Source organism: Hylobates moloch, unplaced genomic scaffold, assembly GCF_009828535.3.
Source record: "Hylobates moloch isolate HMO894 unplaced genomic scaffold, HMol_V3 SCAFFOLD_3, whole genome shotgun sequence".
In the NCBI taxonomy this organism is placed as follows: Eukaryota; Metazoa; Chordata; class Mammalia; order Primates; family Hylobatidae; genus Hylobates; species Hylobates moloch.
Window position 1 is genome coordinate 99,487,481 of NW_026652278.1, and position 18,088 is coordinate 99,505,568.

At 37.6% G+C, this 18,088-nt stretch overlaps 1 protein-coding gene across 1 annotated transcript in view; it reads right to left on the reverse strand.

Annotated features, from left to right (window-relative positions):
• Window positions 1–18,088, reverse strand: part of MYO3A (myosin IIIA) — a 276,610-nt gene that overhangs the window by 106,817 nt on the left and 151,705 nt on the right. The window contains exons 16-17 of the mRNA XM_032144934.2: window positions 13,925–14,023; window positions 13,722–13,836 (exon numbers count right to left, since the gene is read on the reverse strand). Coding sequence (XP_032000825.1) covers window positions 13,722–13,836; window positions 13,925–14,023 — 214 coding nt within the window. The remainder of the gene's footprint in view (window positions 1–13,721; window positions 13,837–13,924; window positions 14,024–18,088) is intronic.

Below are 18,088 nucleotides of genomic sequence, written 5' to 3' on the forward strand. Positions count from 1 at the left end.
ATGAAGATGGTCAAGTTGGAGTCTCTACTTTTAAGCCAAAAAGTCATTTAACTTCAGCTCACGACTTTTTGTGAGTAAAATGTCTTCCTAAGGATGCATTCAATCTTGGCTTGCCATTGAGTCTAGAGTACAACTTTGTTGTTGTCCTTATAATTCATAATGTTCTGGTAAAATCAGAACTCTTTGGGGGAACTCATTGCAATAACTCCCCCTCTGGTCCCAAGAGGAGTTGTTAATAATTCTTGATTGGCTCTGGAAATAGCCTTCCAGATTCCCTCCGGCTCCTCAAACTCTCTTTCACCTATTTCCCTACAAGCAATTAATTCCTCTAGAAACAGAGTAGCAATGTTTATTCAGAATTCAATGAGAGATTCTAAATTCTGGACCTGCAAAAGTAGCCAGGAAAGAGTCTCTTCATCAAATCTGAATTCCTCTTGGTTAAGGAGAAAGCCCATACTAGAAAAGTTTACTTTAAAAGTTGGAATGTTTCACAGCAACCATTGTTTGACTGTAACACACCAGACTATAGTAGTCCCCTCTAATCCATGGTGGACACCTCCCAAGACCTCCAGTGGATTCCTGAAATCACAGATAGAACTGAACTCTCTATACATGTACTATGTATTTTTGAACTGATAACCAACAGGGTTACTAAGTGGCTAAGGGGCAGGTAGCCTATACAGCATGGGCATGCTAGACAAAGAGAAGATTCATTTACCAGGATGGAAGGAGTGGGATTTCATCATGCTACTCAGCACGGCATGCTATTTAAAATTGTTTATTTCTAGAATTTTCTGTTTAATATTTTCAAACTGCAGTTGACTACAGGTAACTGGGACTGCAGAAAGTGAAACTGCAGATAAGAGGGTAGTACTGTACTCTGAATATTCATTGTTACAGATACTGTCTGATTTGTCAGTTAAGTCTAACAAAGTTCCTTTCATAGTAATTTTTATTTCTCATTTCTTAAGCTAGAGTGGGCAACTTGTCATATCATTATTCTACATTTTCCATTCTTACATGGATTGTACAAAACAAAATCTCTCTTTCAAGAAGTCCTTATTAACTAAGATAGTGCTGAACTAAATAACTGGAATTCCATTTGAATCTATGTATTCTTGTTCTATCAAATAACTGTCTGGAAAATCTCTGGGTTATAAAGTTAGCTTTGGGGAGATGGATCAGTGAAGATTCCTAAGATCTTGATGGACAAAAATGGCACTGGATTTACCTAAACCTCTCTTGCAAGGCAGGGCCCTAGTTTCCAAACAAAATAAAATCCATTTACTCTGCTTCTTCTCCAACCTCACCCAGTTGGTAAAGATCACACTTCATCTTCTAGGGGCAAGGTCTTGAAAACATCCCCCAGTCCCTACCTCCTGTAAGCCTGCAGCAAGGATACTCAAGATGGAGCCAAAAGCTTTCAAAGAGAAGGCAAGACTGAGAGACTCCTGTCTTCAGAGCTGCCAACAGCAGAAGTTCCTTATTTGGAGAATATGCCAAAAGCACTTACATCTTTACAAATATTACTTTGGCAAGCAGATGGATCATGGAACTAAAGTTATTTCTGATAGTCTTCCATTTTAGAAGGGAGTCAACAGTGCCTTAAAAACAGACTACAAAATCATTAGATTCAATAATTTCATAGCATACAATATGAATAATTTTTATAAAGTTTCACGTCTATTAGCATTTCTACACTTTATATATTGCTGATTAAATTTTCTGATTTTTTTGAGAAGAATTGAAGAATTAGTTTTTTGTTTGTTTGTTTGTTTTAGCTTAAGCTCTTAGTAAAGCTCTGATAACCCAAGGGATCTTGGTAAACTTCTTAAGCAGACACATTGACTATTTAAAGCTGCAGGAGTGTCATTTATGAAAATGCAATCAAATTGCAGAAAGAGTTCATCTAAAATTCCAGAAAGAGTTCATCTAAAAGCCTGATTCACATTCAGAGTAAAATCTTCTTTTATTAAACACTCTGAATCAATGTAGCAAACAATAAACTGTTACAAGCGAAGTCTGAAAGCTTCTCTAAAAGCCTTAAGGCCGGGCGCGGTGGCTCACGCTTGTAATCCCAGCACTTTGGGAGGCCGAGGCGGGCGGATCACGAGGTCAAGAGATCGAGACCACAGTGAAACCCCGTCCCTACTAAAAAAAAATACAAAAAATTAGCCGGGCGTGGTGGCGGGCGCCTGTAGTCCTAGCTACTCGGAGAGGCTGAGGCAGGAGAATGGCGTGAACCCGGGAGGTGGAGCTTGCAGTGAGCCGAGATCGCGCCACTGCACTCCAGCCTCGGTGACAGAGCGAGACTCCGTCTCCAAAAAAAAATAAAAATAAAAAAAATAAAAGCCTTAGGAGTCCCTATTAAACACGATACTTTGTTACAAAAATTTTAAAAATACAACCTATGGGACATAAGGAAGTGTTTATTACTTAGGGATAAATTTCTAGCCCTAAATGCTTTCATTATTCAATAACAATGTAAAGAAATAGAGGAACCAAGTATTCTCTTAAAAAAAAAAAAAGAACAGAAGAAACAAATGAATAAATTAATAAAAATATAAAAATCTAATTAAAACCGATAATACAGACAATGAAAACATTTATCAGATGGGTAAATGCATCCAATAGCTGTTGTGGTTTTGCCTTTTTCTTTTTTTTAAGATTTGAAACCCCCTTGTAAACCCAATTAAAGATAAAAGAGAGTAAGGGCAAAAATGAGAATTTCTCATTGGAATGAGAAAGGAAACAAAGCCAGAGATATGGGATTAATTTAAAGTATTATAAGAAAATTCAGCAAGAAAGTCTATGGCATAAGATAATTTCTTAGCAAAATACAAATAACCCAAAAGAGAAAAACAAATTCAAAAAGATAATTATCATAGAAGAATCAGAAAGGTAATTAAAGACTCAATATCAAAAAGGCCCAAGGGTCAGACACATTGAGTTTTACCCTAATGTTTTTTTTTTTTTTGAGATGGAGTTTCACTCTTTTCACCCAGGCTGGAGTGCAATGGCGCGATCTTGGCTCATTGCAACCTCTGCTTCCCGGGTTCAAGCGATTCTCCTGCCTCAGCCTCCCAAGTAGCTGGGATTACAGGTGCCTGCCACCACGCCTGGCTAATTTTTTGTATTTTTAGTAGAGATGGGGTTTCACCATGTTGGCCAGGATGGTCTTGATCTCTTGAGCCTCAGCCTCCCAAAGTGCTGGGATTACAGGCATGAGCCACTGCGCCCGACCCCTAATCTTTATTTAAGGTTTTAAAAGACATTGTCCCCAATCTTCTCTAATGATAAGAATTACTTGGGGTGCTGTAATGGCACAGAATACTAGATCTCTGTCAGAAATTTCTATACGGTAGGTCTGGTTAAGACTCATGTATGTGTGTCCAGGTGCTTCTTATCTTCAGAGAACATTGGGAACTGATTTTAACTCACATAGCCTAAAGAAAAAAGCTCACTGGCATAACTTTAGTAATCAAATCTGATATAAAAAAACAAAAAAATAGATACATTTCATTGCTAAATATATAGATGCAAAAATTCTAAATAAAACACTAGCTCATAGATACAGAAATTTATCAAAAAGATAATATAGATGGACTCTGTTTGGTTTATTCCAGAAATGTAAGGATATTTAAATATTAAGAATCTATCAACATAATAAGGAGACATCCACAAACTGCCGTAGGAAAAAATATGATTATATCAATAGCTGCTGAAAAAAACATTTGGTAAAATTCAGCAGAATTCCTAATTACAAACCTAAATAAAACAGCAATAAAAGGAAATTAATTATGATAAATATTCTTTTTCAAAAAATAGCAAAACACTAAAACCATTTAAAATCAGAAACTAGACTGAGAGACCAACTATAATCATTATTACTTAATATTGACTTAGACTAGTCTTAGATGATCTAAGTACAAAAAAGAAAAAGAAATGACTGACATAACATGAAAGGGGTAAAACTCTTCTTTTTGCTAATGGCATGATTATGTATCTCAAAAATTCTACCAATGGAAAATTCATTTCACTTATAATAAAAACCTTAACATAGTTATTAATAAATTTAAAAATAAGACACAAGTTTTAGATGAATATAACTATAGATTATTATTAAAAACTCAAAACAGCATCTAAACAAACAAAGTCATATGACAAAAAGTACATAAGTCACTTCATAATTTGGGATGAGAAGACATACATATCATGAAAATGACAGTGCTCCAAAAACTAATATATAAATTCAATACAATTCTAATTAAAAGTCCAACTGGGGTTGTTGGAATTGAACACATTGATCTTACAGTTTGTATGGACAAGCAATGCTGAACAATAGCTAAGGAAAGTATGGAAAAGAAGAAAGCGAGAGCAGGAATAGCCTTACTAGAAAAACACAGAATCAAACCACTGTAATCAAGTCAACAGAATACTGCTATAGAAATAGAAAACATAGATCAATGGCTAAAATAGAGGCATCAAAAATAGATTACATGTCATATAAGGCCTTAATATAGGATAAATCAATTCTGGCTCTCCATCTGGAATACAAAAAAAGTGGTGCTCCATCTGGTACCATAAAATAAATTTCAAATGGATTAAAGATAATTTATTTTTTAAACTTTCAAGAAAATCTAGGAGACTACACGTACAAACTAGAGTTAGGGGAAAACTTTTTAACTGAAAGTAGAGACCTAGATATTATGAACAAAAAGGTAAATTTGTTTGAATAAATGAAAATTTAAAACTTCATTATGGTAAACAATATGACAAAAAGTAAGTCACAGACAAATTATACAACTACAAAGAAACATTTATAACACAAATGATAGAAACATATAATGTCTATAATATTCAATGAGCCCTTACAAATTGACATAAAACATATAAATAATTCAATAAAAGGGTCAACATATATAAATATACAATTCATAAGAGTAAATCTAAGCAGCTGGCAAACAAATGGAAAGATGTTCAAATACATTATTTGTCAAGGATATGCAAATTAAAAATGAGATGCTACTTTCACCTACCAGACTAGGAAATATTTAAAAAGCCACAACACATTGCTGGCAGGAATGAGTGGGGGAAAGGTATTAATATGTATTGCTGGTGGAAATGTGAAGTGCTACAGAACTATTGGAAGGCAATCTTGCAAGTTCTATTCAAATTTAAAAAATACATACATTTTAACCCAGAAATTCCACTACTAGGAACCTATTCCATAGAAAGAAATGAATCAGTCAATAAGGACATACTTCAGCTTTGCTCATGGTGGCGAAGATCTGGAAACATTCATAGTTATATGCCCAGTCATGGCTGAATGGCTGAATAAATTATGGTAGTACACACCGTGGAACATTATACTACCTTTAAAAGAGGTGATTCAGTGAAATATTAGGTGATTTGAAGGGATTTTCACAGGTATTGCTGAGTAAGAAAAATCAGATATAGAAAAGTGTGTGTAATATAATCCCATATTAATAAAACAATGATCATCTCACCATATATATGCATGTGTACACATGTGCATGGGTGTGTGGGTGTGTGGGTGTGTATCTATAAACAAGACTCTAGGACTAGGTAAATAAATGTGGAATATTGGACTATGTATACATCCATTAACTAGGGGAGGAGAAAGAGAGTAGATGTAGACTTAAGGAGGTAAGATGGGGAAGAGAGAGCTGAACAAAAAAATTTTTTTTAAAAGGTGCTGTAAATTGACAAGCTGATCCTTCAAATTTCTATTAAGGGTTAAGGGGTGACCCTGAAAAGCCAAAAAAAATTTTAAAACAAAGAAAAAAGTTGTAGGAGGATTTATGCTTCCCAATCTCAATACTTATTACATAGCTGTGATACTCATGTGTGATACTGGTATAAAGATAAATATATAAATCAATGAGATAGAATTGAGAGTCCAGAAATAAACCTATATATTTGTGGTTAATTGATATTTGACCAAGAACAATGGGGAAAGAATAATCTTTCCAACAATGGTGCTGGTATACTGAATGTCCAGAAGCAAAGGAATGAAGTTGGATCCCTACCTCACAACATGCACAAAAATTAACTTAAAATGGAACAATGACCTAAATGTAAGAGCTAAAACTATACAACTATAAGAAGAAAGCTTAGGCATAAATCTTTGTGACCTCGGATTAGGCAATGGTTTTCTATATAACACTAAAATCACAAGCAATAAAAGAAAAAATAGATAAACTGAACTTCGTACAATTTAAAAACTTTTGTGCTTCAAAGGACACCATAAAGAAAAGGAAAATATAACAAATAGGAGAATTTTTTTTTTTTTTTTTTGCAAATCAGGTATCTGATAAGCAGCTAGTACCTAGAATATAAAAAATTTCTACAACTCAATAATAAAACAACAATAACCCAATTAGAAAATATGCAAAGGATCTGAACAGACATTTATCCAAAAAAGATCCACAGATGACCAATAAGTACATGAAAAAGAAGTTCAGCATCCTAAGTTATTAGGTAAATTCAACCAAACCCTCATGTGATACCACTTCACATTCACTAGAATCACTATAATCAAAATGACAGATAACAATAAGTGTTGATGGAGATGTGGAGAAATTGGAACCTTCATACAGTGCTGGTGGGAATGTAAAATGGTGCAGTGATTTTGGAGAACAGTGGAACAATTTAGTGAAAAGGTTAAACACATAGTTACCCTATTCAGCATTTGCACTGCTAGGTATATATCAAAGATAAATGAACACTTATGTCCACACAAAAAGTTGTACATGAATGTTCATAGCAGCATTATTCATAACAGACAAAAAGCAAAAACAACCCAAATGTTGCCCATCAACTAATGGATGGGCAAATAATATGAAGTATACCCATAAAATGAAATATTATTTAACAATAAAAAAAGAAGTACTGACTCCAAGATTGCAGAACAGGAACAGCTCCAGTCTACATCTCCCAGCGTGACACAGAAGACGGGTGGTTTCTGCATTTCCAACTGAGGTACTGGGTTCATCTCACTGGGGCTTATTGGACAGTGGGTGCGGCCCACGGAGTGTGAGCCGAAGCAGGGCAGGGCATTGCCTCAGCTGGGAAGCACAAGGGGTCGGGGAATTCCCTTCCATGCCAAGGGAAGCTGTGACAGATGGTACCTGGAAAATCGCAACACTCCCACCCTAATACTGTGCTTTTCCAATGGTCTTAGCAAAAGGCACACCAGGAGATTATATCCTGCGCCTGGCCCGCAGGGTCCCACACCCACAGAGCCTTGCTCACTGCTAGCACAGCAGTCTGAGATTGAACTGCAAGGTGGCAGCGAGGCTGGGGGAAGGGCATCCACCATTGCTGAGGCTTGAGTAGCTAAACAAAGCGGCCAGGAAGCTCGAAGTGGGTGGATCCCACCGCAGCTCAAGGAGGCCTGCCTGCCTCAGTAGACTCCACCGCTGGGGGCAGGGCATAGCTGAACAAAAGGCAGCAGAAACTTCTGCTTTGAAGACATTAGTGGTTCTCCCAACATGGAGTTTGAGATCTGAAAACAGACAGACTGCCTCCTCAAGTGGGTTCCTGACCCCCGAGTAGCCTAACTGGGAGACACCTCCCAGTAGGGGCCGACTGACACTTCACACAGCTGAGTGCCCCTCTGAGACGAAGCTTCCAGAGGAAGGATCAGGCAGCAATATTTGCCATTCTGCAATATTTGCAGTTCTGCAGCCTCCGCTGGTGATACCCAGGCAAACAGGGTCTGGAGTGGACCTCCAGCAAACTCCAACAGACCTGCAGCTGAGGGTCCTGACTGTTAGAAGGAAAGCTAACAAACAGAAAGGACACCCACACCAAAATCCCATCTGTACGTCACCATCATTAAAGACCAAAGGTAGATAAAACCACAAAGATGGAGAGAAACCAGAGCAGAAAAGCTGAAAATTCTAAAAATCAGAGCACCTCTTCTCCTCCAAAGGAATGCAGCTCCTCACCAGCAATGGAACAAAGCTGGACGGAGAATGACTTTGATGAGTTGAGAGAAGAAGGCTTCAGATGATCAGTAATAACAAACTTCTCCAAGCTAAAGGAGGATGTTTGAACCAAAAAGAAGCTAAAACATTTGAAAAAAGATTAGACAAAAGGCAAACTAGAATAAACAGTGTAGAGAAGACCTTAAATGACCTGATGGAGCTGAAAACCATGGCAGGAGAACTATGGGACACATGCACAAGCTTCAGTAGCTGATTCAATCAAGTTGAAGAAAGGGTATCAGTGATTGAAGATCAAATGAATGAAATGAAGCGAGAAGAGAAGTTTAGAGAAAAAAGAGTAAAAAGAAATAAACAAAGCCTCCAAGAAATATGGGACTATGTGAAAAGACAAAATCTATGTCTGATTGGTGTACCTGAAAGTGATAGGGAGAATGGAAACAAGTTGGAAAACACTCTTCAGGATATTATCCAGGAGAACTTCCCCAACCTAGCAAGGCAGGCCAACATTCAAATTCAGGAAATACAGAGAACGCCACAAAGAAATTCCTCGAGAAGAGCAACTCCAAGACACATAATTGTCAGATTCACCAAGGTTGAAATGGAGGAAAAAATATTAAGGGCAGCCAGAGAAACGCTGGGTTACCCACAAAGGGAAGCCCACCAGACTAACAGCAGATCTCTCGGCAGAAATTCTACAAGCCAGAAGAGAGTGGGGGCCAATATTCAACATTCTTAAAGAAAAGAATTTTCAACCCAGAATTTCATATCCAGCTAAACTAAGCTTCACAAGTGAAGGAGAAATAAAATCCTTTACAGACAAGCAAATGCGGAGAGATTTTGTCACCATCAGGCCTGCCCTACAAGAGCTCCCGAAGGAAGCACTAAACATGGAAAGGAACAACCGGTACCAGCCACTGCAAAAACATGCCAAACTGTAACGATCATCGATGCTAGGAAGAAACTGCATCAACTAATGAGCAAAATAACCAGCTAACATCATAATGACAGGATCAAATTCACACATAACAATATTAACCTTAAATGTAAATGGGCTAAATGCCCCAGTTAAAAGACACAGATTGGCAAATTAGATAAAGAGTCAAGACTCATCAGTGTGCTGTATTCAGGACACCCATCTCATGTGAAGAGACACACATAGGCTCAAAATAAAAGGTTGGAGGAAGATCTACCAAGCAAATGGAAAACAAAAAAAGTAGGGGTTGCAATCCTAGTCTCTGATAAAACAGACTTTAAACTAACAAAAATCAAGAGAGACAAAGAAGGCCATTACATAATGGTAAAGGGATCAATTCAACAAGAAGAGCTAACTATCCTAAATATATATGCAACCAATACAGGAGCACCCAGATTCATAAAGCAAGTCCTTAGAGACCTACAAAGAGACTTAGACTCCCACACAATAATAATGGGATACTTTAACACACCACTGTCAGTATTAGACAGATCAATGAGACAGAAAGTTAAAAACGATATCCAGGAATTGAACTCAGCTCTGCACCAAGTGGACCTAATAGACATATACAGAACTCTCTACCCGAAATCAACAGAATATACATTCTCCTCAGCACCACATCACACTTATTCCAAAATTGACCACATAGTTGGAAGTAAAGCACTCCTCAGCAAATGTAAAAGAATAGAAATTACAACAAACTGTCTCTCAGACCACAGTGCAATCAAACTAGAACTCAGGATTAAGAAACTCATTCAAAACTGCTCAACTACATGGAAACTGAACAACCTGCTCCTGAATGACTACTGGGTACGTAACGAAATGAAGGCAGAAATAAAGATGTTCTTTGAAACCAATGAGAACAAAGACACAACATACCAGAATCTCTGGGACACACTTAAAGCAGTGTGTAGAGAGAAATTTATAGCATTAAATGCCCACAAGAGAAAGCAGGAAAGATCTAAAATTGATACCCTAACATCACAATTAAAAGAACTAGAGAAGCAAGAGCAAACACATTCAAAAGCTAGCAGAAGGCAAGAAATAACTAAGATCAGAGCAGAACTGAAGGAGATAGAGACACAAAAAACCTTTCAAAAAATCAATGAATCCAGGAGCTGGTTTTTTGAAAAGATCAACAAAATTGATAGACCACTAGCAACACTAATAAAGAAGAAAAGAGAGAAGAATCAAATAGACGCAACAAAAAATGATAAAGGGGGATATCACCATCAATCCCACAGAAATACAAACTACCATCAGAGATTGCTATAAACACCTCTACACAAATAAACTAGAAAATCTAGAAGAAATGGATAATTTCCTCAACACATACACCCTCCCAAGACTAAACCAGGAAGAATTTGAATCCCTGAATAGACCATAATAGGATCTGAAATCGAGGCAATAATTAATGGCCTACCAACGAAAAAAAGTCCAGGACCAGACGGATTCACAGCCGAATTCTACCAGAGGTACAAAGAGGAGCTAGTACCCTTCCTTCTGAAACTATTCCAGTCAATAGAAAAAGAGGGAATCCTCCCTAACTCATTTTATGAGGCCATCATCAGCCTGATACCAAAGCCTGGGAGAGACACAACAAAAAAAGAGAATTTTAGACCAATATCCCTGATGAACATCAATGTGAAAATTCTCAATAAAATACTGGCAAACCAAATACTGGCAAGCATATCAAAAAGCTGATCCACCACGATCAAGTTAGCTTCATCCCTGGGATGCAAGGCTGGTTCAACATATGCAAATCAATATACATAATCCACCATATAAACAGAACTAAAGAAAAAAACCACGATTATCTCAATAGATGCAGAAAAGGCCTTTGACAAAATTCAACAGCCCTTCATGCTAAAAACTCTCAATAAACTAGGTATCGATGGGATGTATCTCAAAATAGTAAAAGCTATTTATGACAAACCCACAGCCAATATCATACCAAATGGGCAAAAACTGGAAGCATTCCCTTTGAAAACTGGCACAAGACAGGGATGCCCTCTCTCACCACTCCTATTCAACATAGTGTTGGAAGTTCTGGCCAGGGCAATCAGGCAGGAGAAAGAAATAAAGGGTATTCAATTAGGAAAAGAGGAAGTCAACTGTCCCTCTTTGCAGATGATGTGATTGTATATTTAGAAAACTCCCTCATCTCAGCCCAAAATCTCCTGAAGCTGATAAGCAACTTCAGCAAAGTCTCAGGATACAAAATCAATGTGCAAAAATCACAAGCATTCCTATACACCAATAACAGACAAACAGAGAGCCAAATCATGAGTGAACTCCCATTCACGATTGCTTCAAAGAGAATAAAATACCTAGGAATCCAACTTACAAGGGATGTGAAGGAACTCTTCAAGGAGAGCTACAAATCACTGCTCAACGAAATAAAAGAGGATACAAACAAATGGAAGAACATTCCATGCTCATCGATAGGAAGAATCCATATTGTGAAAATGGTCATACTGCCCAAGGTAATTTATAGATTCAATACCATCCCCATCAAGCTACCAATGACTTTCTTCACAGAATTGGAAAAAACTACTTTAAAGTTCATATGGAACCAAAAAAGAGCCCACATTGCCAAGACAATCCTAAGCCAAAAGAACAAAGCTGGAGGCATCACGCTACCTGACTTCAAACTATACTACAAGGCTACAGTAACCAAAACAGCATGGTACTGGTAGCAAAACAGAGATGTAGACCAATGGAACAGAACAGAGCCCTCAGAAATAATGCCGCATATCTACAACCATCTGATCTTTGACAAACCTGACAAAAATAAAAAATGGGGAAAGGATTCCCTATTTAATAAATGGTGCTGGGAAAACTGGCTAGCTATATGTAGAAAGTTGAAACTGGATCCCTTCCTTACACCTTATACAAAAATTAATTCAGGATGGATTAAAGACTTAAATGTTAGACCTAAAACCATAAAAACCCTTGAAAACCTAGGCAATACCATTCAGGACACAGGCACAGGCAAGGACTTCATGACTAAGACAGCAAAAGCAATGGCAACAAAAGCCAAAATTGACAAATGGGATCTAATTAAACTAAAGAGCTTCTGCACAGCAAAAGAAACTACCATGAGAGTGAACAGGCAACCTACAGAATGGGAGAAAATTTTTACAATCTACCCATCTGACAAAGGGCTAATATCCAGAATCTACAAATAGCTTAAACAAATTTACAAGAAAAAAACAAACAACCCTATCAAAAAGTGGGCAAAGGATATGAACAGACACTTCTCAAGACATTTATGCAGCCAGCAGTCACATAAAAAAATGCTCATCATCACTGGCCATCAGAGAAATGTAAATCAAAACCACAATGAGATACCATCTCACACCAGTTAGAATGGTGATCATTAAAAAGTCAGGAAACAACAGGTGCTGGAGAGGATGTGGAGAAATAGGAACACTTTTACACTGTTGGTGGGACTGTAAACTAGTTCAACCATTGTGGAAGACAGTGTGGTGATTCCTCAAGGATCTAGAACTAGAAATACCATTTGACCCAGCCATCTCATTACTGGGTATACACCCAAAGGATGATAAATCATGCTGCGATAAAGACACATGCACACCTATGTTTATTGTGGCATTATTCACAATAGCAAAGACTTGGAACCAATCCAAATGTCCAACAATGATAGACTGGATTAAGAAAATGTGGCACATATACACCATGGAATACTATGCAGCCATAAAAAGGGATGATTTCATGTCCTTTGTAGGGACATGGATGAAGCTGGAAACCATCATTCTCAGCAAACTATCGCAAAGACAGAAAATCAAACACTGCATGTTCTCACTCACAGGTGGAAATTGAACAATGAGAACACTTGGACACAGGGTGGGGAACATCACACTGGGGCCTGTCCTGGGGTGGGGGAAGGGGGGATGGATAGCATTAGGAGATATACCTAATGTAAATGACAAGCTAATGGGTGCAGCACACCAAGGTGGCACATGTATACATATGTAACAAACCTGCACGTTGTGCACATGTACCCTAGAACTTAAAGTATAATAAAAAAATAAATAAATAAAACATTAAAGAACTTTTTTTTTAAAAATGAAGTACTGATACATGCTACAAATATGGATGAACCTTGCAAACATGCTAAATGAGAGAAACCAGTCATGACAGATCACATATTATATGATCCCACGTACGTAAAGTGTCCACAAAAAGCAGCTTTATAGTGATAGAAAGTAGGGATGAAGTCAGAATTGCATCAGAAATATGCTAATTGCTACCATATTTCTTTTGGGGGTGAAAAATTTATAATATGAAAATATTCTAAAAATTATTATGGTCATGAATACATATCTATGAATATACTAAAGGTCACTGAAATATACACTTTAAATAGGTGAACTATATTGTATGGAAATTATATCTTAATAAAGTTGTTATTAAAAAGATTACACTAAAAAGAACATGAACATTTATGCATTTATGTAAAATTATTTATATATTTTTATATATTATATATTTCCCATATATGTATATGGAAAATGTAAGTATAAGTAAAATAAAATATTAAGAACAAAACTAAATTCAGTTATATTTCAAGGCCACTATTTCTTCACTTATAAAGTAAATATTATATTTCCAGTTATTTCATAAGGCTGTTTCAATCTATGTAAAGCACATATGCTGCTATATATTAATCACTCAATAAATGCTCTTAACATTAGTGATGATAAAAAGATACTTTCTAAAGAGGTTCAAGTGTCCTTCACACTTACCTCCATTGTAAAACCTATGACTTTGAAACATTGCTCAATTAATTCATACTGGGATTTATAAAAACTATTATTCATGATGTCTTGTACTGTTCTGAGGTGGTCATTTTGTAGGTACCTGAAAAAAATATAAAAAGAAGGATAAAAGTCTAAAATTAAGGGAAAAGTGAAAGTATTATTGATGAAAGCTCAACCTGGTAGATTACCTGGGAGGCTTATTTTCAGGCAGTTTGTAATGGGCTAGTTTCTTCTTTTCAGCCAAACCAGCATAAATGTAGTAAAAAATATGAAAATTTTTTTCTCCACTGGAAAAAAAGATATTTTCAGTAAGGTAGTTAGTAAGAATATTTATTGTTTAAGTTACTTGACAATATAATTATTTGAACAATGACTGTGAGTGCTGATATGGGCTTTTCTGAATACTGCATTTTGGCTTTCTGTGGTCGTTATTGTTGTCATTATTTTCAACAACCACTGTCATTAAATTCCAGAAATTATCTTAATCATTTCATAGGAATCATTCAGTATACATTTGTGAGTGACTTCCAGGCGCTGTTCCAGGAGCTGGGGATATAGCAGGAGCAAAACTGTAAAAAATCCCTAACTTCTTGGAGTTTACATGCCAGTGGAGCAGACAGAAAAAGAATAATGCATACAGCCATGCCAAAGGTTATAAGTGCTACATTATCTCATTAACCCACCATAAGCCCCTGAGGTGGTCATGTGTTTCCTATTTTATGTAGAAGGAAACTGAGGATTAGAGCTGCCAATCTCCCCCAAAGCCACAGAGTTGATGATTAATACGGATTTGAATCAGGTCTATTTGACTCCAAAGCCCATGCCTTTAACCACCTTTTAATATTGTCTTTCTGAGGCTTAGTTTTCTTACTTGTATGAGGAATCTCTTTCTTATAAGTCTCAAATCCTATGACTCTGTGGTTCTAAGTAGTATAAATAGCATTTTCCGGATGCTGCAATGATGCCATTAAGGGAATATGAATTACAACAAGGTAAGTTTCCACTTCAGGATGTTCCACAGCATAATTTCTTGGACCTTGGGGTCCCCTCTCCTCCTTCCCCATGTCTTCCTTCTGCTCTAGTGGGCTCCAGGGAAAGATCACACTTTCAGGCTCTCTGCTGAAACAGCAGAGGATGAACCTCCTGCTCTATAGTTTCCCCATCTCCACTGCCCTGCTTTACTTCCACTCTTGATGAGCCTAGTGGTCAGCTGGGACACCCTGGGGTTTGCATCTCTCTGCGCCATTCCCCTTCTCATCCTCCCACTAGATCCTCCTCCTGTTTTAGGATGGTCCTCAATCTTCACTTGACTGTTCACTCCATTATCACCAGGCTCACAGGCTGAGATTGGGTCAGGGTAGGATCCTTCTTTACAGTGGTTAAATTAATTATAATGTCTCAACCAGAAGGCCTTGCTGTCTTCACTTCTTTCTATTGTTACTTCTCTTTCCGTTGTTATAAAACTCTCATCCCACCACAAAGCTTTGGATGTTACCATAGGGGTTGGGGAAGGAGACACTAAATTGTTGTGGGTACTCCCCTTCCTGCCACTCTTGGCAGTGGCCTGAACTGTGCTCTGGGTCCTCGACTCATCACACCCAAGATGGAAACTTCAGGAGCAGCTTGCATCCCCTCTTGCCCTGCTGCTTTCCTTCACCCACTCCACAGCCTTTATCAGCAAACTTAGGGGGCCAATGAAATATTTTCAGAAAAGGAATTATTATTATTAAGCTTATTTTTAGTAGAACAGAGGAGCCTTTGAATTCTTTTCCATATGAAGTACATGGAACAGAAAAAAGCCCACTTCATGATATGCATCATTATACACAAATTCTTTTACTTAAAATGTAAGAAAGGACTTAAAAACATTCCATGGTCTTCTCCCCCTGTATATTATGCAGTATAATCTCGGTATAGATGGAAATTTACTGTTGCTGTCTTTAGAAATTATTCATATTTGCCAGGCGCAGTGGCTCACACCTGTAATCTAAGCACATTGGGAGGTCGAGGTGGGCGGATCACGAGGTCAGGAGATTGAGACCATCCTGGCTAACACGATGAAACCCTGTCTCTACTAAAAATACAAAAAATTAGCCAGGCGTGGCAGCATGCGCCTGTAGTCCCAGGTGCTGGGAAGGCTGAGGCAGGAGAATGGTGTGAATCCGGGAGGTGGAGGTTGCAGTGAGCTGAGATCATGCCACTGCACTCCAGCCTGGGCAACAGAGCAAGACTCTGTCTCAAAAAATAAAAATAAAAAAAAGAGAAACGATTCATTCTTTCAGTATGTAGAAGTTTTCCTCAGAATCAACAGTAACTCAAATATATCCATATGTATTTACTCTTCCAATAATGCAGTAAAATTTGGAGGTTTAGAACAACTGTGGCTTTATTTTATAATCTCTAGTTTTGATCCAAGGTTCTACCAAAAGCCATTACAAGAATAATTTTTTACAGAAGCTCAATAAGGACTCCAACACATCAGTCATGTAGGTTTAAAATAACATTAAAGGTTTGATACTTGTGACACACTAATAACTATTGAAGGTACTCTGTTTGGTCTTTCTTCAAAGTCAACAAATTGAAATACTTAATATGAAAGGGTAGAGCTTGATAAGGTGAATAATGCAGATCTCTGTTTTTCCTTGTTAGTATTTCAAAAGGAAGGAAGACATTTTCTAAAGAGAAAAGTAACAATGCTATTGGTTAGTATGCGTTCTGCACTGAAACTCTCCCCTGAGTGAAGGGAGAGTTGGGGGGTCTTATATAACTAGAGAAGGATAGTTCCATTCCAAAAGAAAGGGGCTATGGGAAAAGAAATAGATTTGAGATGTGTATTCAGTTGAATTTGAGATGGTAGCAGGATATGTAGATAGTTGGAAATTTTTTAAAAATGTAAATGTTTTTCGGTTTTAAGAGAGGGGGAGAGGTATGTCTTTGGGTGTCAAGCATGTAGAGCTCTCTGTTGAGGCCATAATGTCAGAAGAATTTGTGAAGGGAAAGAGTGTATAGAAAAAAGAGAAAAGCTGCAGGGACAAATCTTTGGTAAATATACAGTGTGAGACTGGATGGATAAATCTAAAACAGAAGAAAAATTCAGGGAGGTAGGAGAGGAATCAGGAGAATCTAGTCATGGGCAAAGAAAAGTGAAAGTTTCAAGAAAAGGGGTGGTCCAGAGGCTGGGTGCTGAAGTGAGGACTGGCACACCCTTCCTTCAGAACCCATCCAATTCTGTTACTTGTTGCAGTCACGAGTGATAATGCAAGAAACACCAACATTGTGTACGAGTGAAGTTAGAACAAAACTGAAAGTTTCCTTTAGTTCTTGTCTTTTCTCACCACAGAATAATAAAAACTTCTCTATGACTGGCACGGCATTTAATTCAGTTTGCTTTCTTCTAATGAAGCACACTGATTGTGCACTTCACCAATTGTACATTGTATCAGTTAAGTGCTAACAATGTGATTGTTAACATTAATACAGTGCAATTGTGATTAACACTGTACTACATTGTTCACAATGTACATTAATTGTACATTGTATCAGTTAAGTGTTAACAATCACAATCACATTTGTATCAGTTAAGTGTTAACATTTGTGATTGTTAACAATGTGCATTAATTTACATTGTATCAGTTAAGTGTTAAAACTTAGACACACAATATTAATGGATTTCTCTTCATCAGTTTACATTTATTGAGACTTATAATTTGAAAAGACCTGGACATACTATTGGGAATATACTGACGTTCAGTGGACAAACAATCAGAAAGTTAAACAGGAAAGGAACACACCTCAAAAGCTTACCCGGGGTCGCTAACCATATCAAGCTGTGCTTAAGAACACAGAGCACTACAGTATCCCACACTTGCTAATGTTTCCGGGAGTTCCCAGGTCAGGACTGCCTGGGGACAGACACAGGGTCTTGCATGTTACCAAATATCATTTCTCTGATTGTGACCTCATTCCTACTTCTGGATCTTCTAACACTTCTTCAGAGTGAGTTCCACTCAGCTGTTTGCAGGAAGGCCCTCAGGGCTGTCTCATATGTGTGTTCACCTGCTTTGCACCCTGGGGATTACCTGTGCAGCCAAGGCCTCTGACAGCCTCAAACAGTGGCAAAGTACTCACAAGGGTATAGCCTAATTCATCTGTGAAACCTTTGAATCTTCCACGAAGTGGCCAACAATCAGACTTAGAGAGCTAATAATGAAGCTTTGCATTCTTTTTTTTTTTTTTTTTAGACGGAGTCTCGCTGTGTCACCCAGGCTGGAGTGCAGTGGTACAATCTCGGCTCATTGCAAGCTCTGCCTCCCAGGTTCACACCATTCTCCTGCCTCAGCCTCCCAAGTAGC